An 8,779-nucleotide genomic window follows, 5' to 3' on the forward strand; every position below is an offset into this window, starting at 1 on the left:
CTTTGCAAGGCGTAAGGATTGGTAGGGTGCCAGACAGAATTAGCCAGGTGCCTGTCTTTGTCATTGCCCCATTTGTGCTCTCCCCCTGCCCTCCATTCTTTCCCCGCATCAGCCACTGTCCCCCCAACTGCGGCATTTCTCAACGCGCTCCTGCTCCGCCAGCCCTGTCCCCTTCTCCCTCCTGCTGCCAGTGTTGGCAGGAACGCCGGCAGCTTGCTCTCGCTGCCAGGGATGTCTTCATCCCTGCTTGTCCCTGCGCTGCTGCCCAGGGCTGATGGTTCCCATGCAAGGTGAGAGATCTCTGCTTGCAGTGTGTGCTCCGCTCATCCCAATGGGATCATCCCCAAGGTGGGCTCCAGAGTTCGTGTGGTTGCAGGGTTCCTTGCTTCCTGGTCATGACCTCACAACCAGCATGGTGATGTCATGGAGCAAGGACACAGAGATGCCGGGCTCTCCTTTCGCAACCACCTCTGCTTCATCCCATACAACACTCCACTGATCTAAATGGAATGCCCTTGGTGACATCCTGCTCCCTGCATGTGTCACTGAGGCTGCAGAAGGCTTTGTCATTGTCACCCGACCCAGGCTGAGGACAGGTTGGATCCTCCTGTTTGCCATCCTGAAATCATGCCGCGGCCAGTCAGCGTCTCTGAGAGCATGGAGAGGGCCGGCACTGAGCAACAGAGCCTGGAAGAGGATGATGACGATGACAATGACAACGATGAGTTCAGCTACACCTGTCCTTTGGCACATTCTCCACCCCTGTGCATGAGTTTGGGTGACACTCAGCTGGGCGACGCAGATGGGCCCGTCCCGTTCTCATTCAAGACCAGGCACCCCTGCACGGTGAAAGATGACGGAGAGAAGAACAGAATATACGCCAAGAGGTTGGCCAGGCACACGTTGGAGCTCAAAGAGGATGCTCAGGAGTTTGAGGAACCATTTTACAAAGACTTGGAGATGTCTGGCAGCCTGTCCGAGGAGGAGGACAGCAACTGGACCAGGACATACCACCTTCCTGTGCACCAAAGGAAACACACGTCCCGAGCTGCCAGCGTGTCGCCATGCGATTCCTATGACTCCTACCAGCATGGTATGGGCAGGCACATGGGGACAGACCCGTTTTCCCCATGGGCCCACCCCAGCGACCCACACGTCTCCAGCCCAGAGCACACCAGGGGAGCAGAGCCCCACAGGTGGCACGAGGAGTCCATTGGGGACAGGGAGGTCCCCTCGCTGCAGGTGCCCTACAGAGTGCTGTGGGAGGAGAACAACATGCTACGCAGGATGGTGCGGAGCATGCAGGGCTCTCTTGAGAGCCAGGTGCACAGCATGTGGAGCCTGGAGTGCCAGCTGAAGGCCAGCCTGGCCAAGGAGGAGAGGAGGGCCCAGGGGCTGCAGGCCCTCAACCAGCAGACGGAGCGCAGCCTCCACCTCATGACCCAGCGGGCTCTGGAGGCGGAAAAACACGTGGAGAAGCTGAAGCAGGAGATGCTGCTTCTCCAGGGAGAGCTAGAGTCCTCCAAGGTGGAGAACGAAAGCCTGAGAGTGGGGAAGAGCATGGACCCGGAGGCGGTGAAGCACGACGTAGATTTTGCCCTGAAGAACCTCCAGAAGATAATAGCAGGTGCAAACCGGTCCATCAAGCAGCTGGTTGCTGGGACGGAGTCGCTGAATTTTGTTGTTGACATCCTTAAATCCACAGGCAAAATTTCTGATGCTGAAGCAGAGGAAGACCAATGAATCAAAGACTGGATGTGTTCAAACATAGCCTCTATAAAGCCCTTTGCTCTGACACATCAGACTGCATGCGTTCATCTTGGTAGCCTTTACTCCTCACTGAGATGCTTTCCTTGTGGGTTACCCTGTGGCTGGGAGAAGGGGAGGTTTGGTCAAAACCTTTAGGAAATGTTTATACGTGAGATATTGCAGTGACTTTCCTCTGGTGCCAGTATCAGCACTGACTAAGAATGAGCTTATAAAACCACAGAATCATTTCGGTTGGAAAAGACCTCTAGGATCACCCAGTCCAACTGCCAGCCCATCCCCACCATGCCCACTGACCATGTCCTCAGTGCCACATCCACACGGTTCTGGAACACCTCCAGGGACGGTGACTGCACCACCTCCCTGGGCAATCCACACTTGCTATGTAATCACTGAAGATGTGTTTTAGCTTCATCCTTTTGGGACTACATGTGGGCATCATTCTTCATCACCAAGTCATCCCTCAACATTTCTGATGAATTTGGGTTACCCTCCTCATTTTCTGTTGTAGTTTACCCAGCTGCACACCAGATTTTTCCATGTCTGGCCAAACAGACTGTGATTAAAGACTTTGGTGATGAAGGGTGGTGAGAGGCTGGGTGCTGGCAGAGTTCAGCATCAATATTTTTTCCCGATGGGAATTTTTGGCAGCTGTTTATTCCTTCCTCCATACGGTAAGTGGTGAAGGCTGCCACCTTCTCATGGTCTTCTAGTGTCCCAGCAGCTGTGGCTGGGTCTTCAGCTGCCTCAGTAACCTTGGTGTCTGGAGGAGGGACAGCTGGTTAATCCCCATTGCAGACATGACGATGGCTTGCCCATCAGAGGTGATATCTGGAGCTCCATGCTTGCTGCCTTCCAGCCTGGGCTACTAAGTTGGAAAAGGTAGTGGTTACCCTTAGCCACTGGAAGCCCCACTCTACAACACTGGTGACAAGAGTGGTTCTCACCAGTTTTCCCATCCTTGAAAATAACACCTGTTCCTATCTCCGATCTTTGCACGACCACTTGCAATGAGTTCTAAACCTTGTATTTGACCCAGAAATCCTTGGATTTGTCTGAGATATGGCAACCCCCGTTGCTTGTTGGCAAGGCTGGGAGGTAGTGAACTGGCTGTGTCTGTGCTGCGTGCTCTGCGCTGACTGCTGTAATCCAAAGGTTACAGTGCAGGATTAGCATGGGTGTACAAAGCTCTTCCTAATCTATGAGTCATTACCCCTCACCGCATTTCCCTTCCCAGCAGCTCTGGGCAGGTGGGATAGGTCAGCCCTTGAGCCTGCGGTCTCCCAGTTCTTCAGCTAAGGGGGACCAGGTCGGGACACAGCACCTGCCAGACATCCTCCCCAGGGCCGTACTGCAGAACTGCTCCTCGGATGCTATGCATGGCACATCGCAAGGTCTGTTTGCTCTAATTGGCTTCTCCTTGGCTGCCCCCAAGCTCCTCCCTCACATTGGTTCTCTGTTTTGGCTCTACCACTTGCTTCTCTTCCCACCTTTGAAAGAGGGGGGATATTCTGCACTTCTTGGCAATAAATTCCCTCTAGGTCAGATCAGGCTGACAGGGATCCCTAGGGCTGCCGTGTGTGTCCGTGCTTTGTTAGTCCTTGTGTGTGGGGTACTTAGACTGGCTGAGCTCTTGTCCACCTGTAAGCTATGATATTAATATATTGGCTCAGGGCAGGGACCCTGCAAGCTGCTCAACTCTGATGTCCTTGGTCCAGAGAGCGGTGACTGCCTGCCAGCACCTCTGCATGGGTGAGATGTGTGGGCTGCTGTGTGCACTAGGTGTGTGTCCCTCAGCTCTTCACCTGCAGAGCAGGGCTGTGGTGCGGTGCCTACCATCATCACCTGATCCCTCTGGGCATCCAGCAGAAAGCTGGGAGATGTGCATGCAGGGTGGGTGTTTTCAGGGGGTGCTTTGATGGGGTTTTACTCTGTCCTTCTCTATAAGGCACATGCCCAGGAGCAATGGTGATGATGGCATGGGCCTCAGCTGGTCGGAGGTGAAAGCTAGAGCTGCCAGGTCCCACATGAGCACTGCTGCATGAGATCCCACGCTCGCCCAGCTCCCGTGGCCCCCAACACCTGATGATACAGCAAGCCATGGGCAGCGTCCGCGTCAACCGGTGAGTAGCCCTCATCCCAAGGACTGTTCACAGAATCATTAAGGTTGGAAAAGACCTCTAAAATCATCTAGTTCAACCATCCAGCTACCACCAATACTGCCCACCAACCATGTCCCTCAGTGCCACATCCACACGGTTCTGGAACACCTCCAGGGACGGTGACTCCACCACCTTCCTGGGCAGACTGTGTCAGTGCAGCACTGCTCTTTCCAAGAAGAGATTTTCCCTCATATCCAACCTGAGCCTTCCCTGGTGCAACTTGGGGCCATTCCCTCTCGTCCCATTGCTGTTACTTGGGAGAAAGGGCCAACCCCCACCTCACCACAACCTCCTTTCAGGTCATTGTAGAGAGCAGTAAGGTCTCCTCTGAGGCTCCTCTTCTTCAGTCTGAACAACTCCGGTTCCTTCATCTGCTCCCCCTAAGACTTGTGCTCCAGACCCTTCACAGCTCCATTGCCCTTCTCTGGACATGTTCCATGCACTGCTCTATTTAGTCTGGGCATCTTCATAGAATTGTAGAAACATAGAATGACCTGGGTTGAAAAGGACCATAATGATCATCTAGTTTCAACCCCCCTGCTGTGGGCAGGGTCACCAACCACTAGACCAGGCTGCCCAGAGCCACATCCAGCCTGGCCTTGAATGCCTCCAGGGATGGGGAATCCACAGCCTCCTTGGGCAACCTGTTCCAGTGCGTCACCACTCTCTGAGTGAAAAACTTCCACCTAATATCTAACCTAAATCTCTCCTGGCTTAGTTTAAAGCCATTCCCTCTTATCCTATCACTATCCACCCATGTACACAGTTGTACCCCCTCCTGTTTATACGCTCCCTTCAAGTACTGGAAGGCCATAATTAGGTCTCCTCGGAGCCTTCTCTTCTCCAAGCTAAACAAGCCCAGTTCCCTCAACCTTTCTTCACAGGAGAGGTGCTCCAGCCCTCTGATCATCTTAGCCCTCCGCTGGACCTGTTCCAAGAGCTCTGCATCTTTCTTGCACTGGTGGCCCCAGGCCTGGATGCATCTTCATCTTCTTCTTGTCTCTTCACCCATCCCTCAATACATTCTTCTCAAAATACCTTCCTGGGGCTTTTCCACTCTAAGTTATGGCTCCTCCATCTCCAAGTCTGAAATGCGCTGTATATGGGGGGAGATCTTGGCTCTCAGCAGGGTTGGCTGGTGCAGAGGAGAAGCAAAGTACCAATGCAGTGCTGGACACCTGCCCTGGCCCAGGAATTGCCGATTTCAGCAGGACTGCAGAAGCCCCGTGTCCTCTTTCCAATGAGATGAGAACAGCAGATGGGTTTGGAGCTGTATGGCTGCCCTGAAGAAAACACCCTATTTAAGCAAGGAGCAGCCAACACCAGGGTGAAGGAGCCCATGCTGGAGGACTCCAACAGCCATGTCAGTGTGATGGGGTGAGAGGGAGGCACTGCCAGCCTCAGGAGCCATTAGCGGCTTAGTGGCAATGAGGGTTTTGGTGGGTCTATGCACTCAGGGGGAGGCTGCTGGATATCCCCAGTGGTCAGAGCATCTTCTGCCTTAACCTCTTTGACGAGAATCTGTAATTTTAGACCCAGCAGTGTATGTGCACTTGGAAGCTGCCTACTTCTGGCAACGGAGAGAAGGGCAACAGTGCCATCCACTATGGAGGGAATCGGGGCAAACAGCTCCCCAAAGAGGGGAGTTTCTCCCAGAAAAACTGCCAGTGATTTGACTGTTGATCTCCAAATTACACCTTTGGCTTTGGATGCAGGATGCTGGGAGCCACGCTTGTTGCTGTGGCAACAGAATTGTCCTGAGCACAGGAAGTGTATAAACATTGTCACGAACATACAATGGCATCAGGGAGGAGAGCAGAGGAGAAAATAGAAACTCCCAGCCTTACACAATGTCAGGGCCAAAAATGTTGCTCTTCACATATTTCTGCCTGTTCCTTCTCTGCCAGGTACAGCATCGTCTCGACCGAGGAGGATGGACACAAGGTCTCTGCGCTGGGCAGCATGAACGGGCACAGCCGGAATGGGAAGGGCCACACACCCCGGCGGAAGCATCGCAACCGCTTTGTGAAGAAGAATGGCCAATGCAACGTCTACTTTGCCAACCTGAGCAACAAGTCTCAGCGCTACATGGCCGACATCTTCACCACCTGTGTGGACACGCGCTGGCGGTACATGCTTATGATCTTCTCTGCCGCCTTCCTGGTCTCCTGGCTCTTCTTTGGTTTCCTCTTCTGGTGCATTGCTTTCTTCCATGGTGACCTCAACGCACCGGTGGTGGGGGGTAGTCCCTCTCTCCTCAAGCCCTGCATCATGCATGTGAACAGCTTCCTAGGGGCTTTCCTCTTCTCGGTGGAGACACAGACAACCATTGGGTATGGCTTCCGCTGCGTGACTGAGGAGTGTCCACTGGCCATCATGGCTGTTGTGGTCCAATCCATCGTGGGCTGCGTTATTGACTCCTTCATGATTGGCACCATCATGGCCAAGATGGCGAGGCCCAAGAAGCGGGCCCAGACCCTCCTCTTCAGTCACCACGCAGTCATCTCCGTGCGGGATGGCAAACTGTGCCTCATGTGGCGAGTGGGCAACCTGAGGAGGAGCCACATCGTGGAGGCCCATGTTCGTGCCCAGCTCATCAAACCCTACATGACAGAGGAAGGGGAGTACCTCCCCCTGGACCAGCGGGACCTCAATGTAGGCTATGATGTGGGTCTCGATCGTATATTTTTGGTCTCACCCATTATTATTGTTCATGAGATTGATGAGGAGAGCCCGCTCTATGGGATTGGCAAGGAGGAGCTGGAGACGGAGAACTTTGAGATCGTTGTTATCCTGGAAGGGATGGTGGAAGCCACGGCCATGACCACACAGGCACGGAGCTCTTACCTCGCCAGTGAAATCCTCTGGGGTCACCGCTTTGAACCAGTTGTGTTTGAGGAGAAGAACCACTACAAAGTGGATTATTCGCGCTTTCACAAGACCTACGAGGTAGCTGGCACACCCTGCTGCTCAGCTCGGGAGCTGCAAGAAAGCAAGATGACTATCCTACCTTCTCCCCCACCTCCCAGTGCCTTCTGCTATGAGAACGAGCTGGCTCTTGTCAGTCAAGATGAAGATGAAGATGATGATGAAGTGGGTGTAGCGTTAGGTGGCAGCACCAAGGAAGAGGGAGGCGTCATCCAGATGATGGATTTTGGAAGCCACCTGGACCTGGAGCGGCTCCAGGCCACTCTGCCCTTGGATACCATCTCATACCGCAGGGAGTCAGCCATCTAATCCCTACAGCCTCCCCGTTCTACCCCCATTGCCCACCACCTCCTCCTCCTCCTCCGTTCTGCACCCATGCGTAGCTGGATAAGTCCCTTGCTTACCAAAAAACGCCTCCTGTGACCACCTGTCAGCACCTGAGTATGTCGAGGCCTGGAGATACGCCAATATATTTCCTTTCCCATGAAGTTATACCCCCTGGATGAGGAGTGAGAACGCACCATTCTTCCAGACAGCGCAGCTTGCGCAAGGACCTGCCCAGGGACAGGAGAGAAGCATGGTTGGATTCCCATCTCTGGGGAGGTGACAGGAGACTGTGCCCTTAATGGAGAGACTGTACCTGCTCAGTCGTTTCTGCAGCTGAGACAACGGCACTTTCTGCCTCTCTCAACACGTGCAGGCCCATGGCTATCAATAGCCATGGCTCTCACAGGGAGAGGAGTGATACCTAAGTCCTGACCCAATGAGAAGGGACAGGGGAATTTAGGACTCCTAGAGGGAGTGGGGGAGTCTCTGGAGACAGGGGTTTGCTTGCATGTTTATTGCTTGTTGCCCTTGACTTTCTTTGTATATAAAACAGATCGAGAACTGAAATCCATATTCTTCCACTGTAAATGCCAAGCTGGGAGAGAAGGACACTGCACGTAGCCCGCTCTGCACTCTCCTTGTGGCACCCATCAACTCCAGCAGGTGCTCGGCCCCACAGACTCAGCCCTGGTTCCCCCACTCCTCCCCAGAACATGTTCTGCTTCTTACCTGGAACGCCTAGCAGCGGGGCAGGGCTCTGTGCTCACACACCCGTCCACCGTGCCCGGGCTGGCAGACAGTGACCTGATGGAACAGCAGGCCCCCCACTTGCTCCTTCCACCTCCTCCAGTCTTCTCCCTGCTGCCAACAGCTGTAAAACGGAATTTGTAACTATTTATTTTTAATAAAGACTAATATCCCAGGGGGAGGTTTGGAAACAAAGGAGACCCCAAGGCTGCAGCCTGGTGCAGAGACTGATGAGTGTTATTAGTGCTGGTGTTTGCTGTTTGTATGGGTTTGGTGCCTGGAGGCTTCACCTGTGGTACCTCAGAGCTAGAGCTAGACCTAACACCACTTTTCTGTTGTTTCACAGAAGACACCAAAACCCGGTGAGTCTTTCTGTATAGGAGCATCAGAATCACTCACTCAAAACTAGATGAAATGAGGATGGGAAAACAATTGGGTAGCTCAAAAGGCTGCTCTGCACACCTGGCAGATGTGCAGCTGGGGAAACGGTTGAAGAAATGATGTTCCATCTAATCCCTGATCCACAGAGCAGAAAATCAACATCTTGATAACAGTTTGGGCTTATTACAAGGAGCAATAGGCAGAGGGGAAGAAGCAAAAGAGGAGAAAAGGAGACAGAAGGAGTGAGGGAAGAGTGGGAACCACAGTCAAGGAAAAAGGGAAGGGAAGGGAAAACGGGAAGGGAAGGGAAGGGAAGGGAAGGGAAGGGAAGGGAAGGGAAAATGGGAAGGGAAAGAAAGGGAAAACGGGAAGGGAAGGGAAAACGGGAAGGGAAGGGAAAACGGGAAGGGAAAGAAAGGGAAAGAGGAAGGGAAGGGAAGGGAAGGGAAGGGAAGGGAAGGGAAGGG

The 8,779-nt window shown here is 53.4% G+C and overlaps 2 protein-coding genes across 2 annotated transcripts; both read left to right on the forward strand.

Moving 5' to 3' along the window:
* LOC110397992 (serologically defined colon cancer antigen 3 homolog) lies at positions 628 to 1,743 on the forward strand. Its single transcript, XM_021395176.1, has one exon. The coding sequence runs from the start codon at positions 628 to 630 to the stop codon at positions 1,741 to 1,743; it is 1,116 nt and encodes a 371-aa protein (XP_021250851.1).
* KCNJ4 (potassium voltage-gated channel subfamily J member 4) lies at positions 1,922 to 8,237 on the forward strand. The gene is made up of 2 exons (XM_021385121.1): positions 1,922 to 3,890; positions 5,837 to 8,237. Exons 1-2 carry the CDS (start codon positions 3,853 to 3,855, stop codon positions 7,164 to 7,166), a joined length of 1,368 nt encoding a protein of 455 aa, XP_021240796.1. The 5' UTR covers positions 1,922 to 3,852; the 3' UTR covers positions 7,167 to 8,237.

The sequence above is a fragment of the Numida meleagris genome, chromosome 1, assembly GCF_002078875.1.
Source record: "Numida meleagris isolate 19003 breed g44 Domestic line chromosome 1, NumMel1.0, whole genome shotgun sequence".
NCBI lineage: Eukaryota > Metazoa > Chordata > Aves > Galliformes > Numididae > Numida > Numida meleagris.

What these genes read in the sequence shown, in the direction of transcription:
- LOC110397992 (XM_021395176.1), top strand. Translation starts at nt 628, where the DNA reads ATGCCGCGGCCAGTCAGCGTCTCTGAGAGCATGGAGAGGGCCGGCACT.
- KCNJ4 (XM_021385121.1), top strand. Translation starts at nt 3,853, where the DNA reads ATGATACAGCAAGCCATGGGCAGCGTCCGCGTCAACCG. An exon ending in GGCAGCGTCCGCGTCAACCG is followed by an intron (nt 3,891 to 5,836) that starts GTGAGTAGCCCT and finishes CTTCTCTGCCAG; the next exon opens with GTACAGCATCGTCTCGACCG.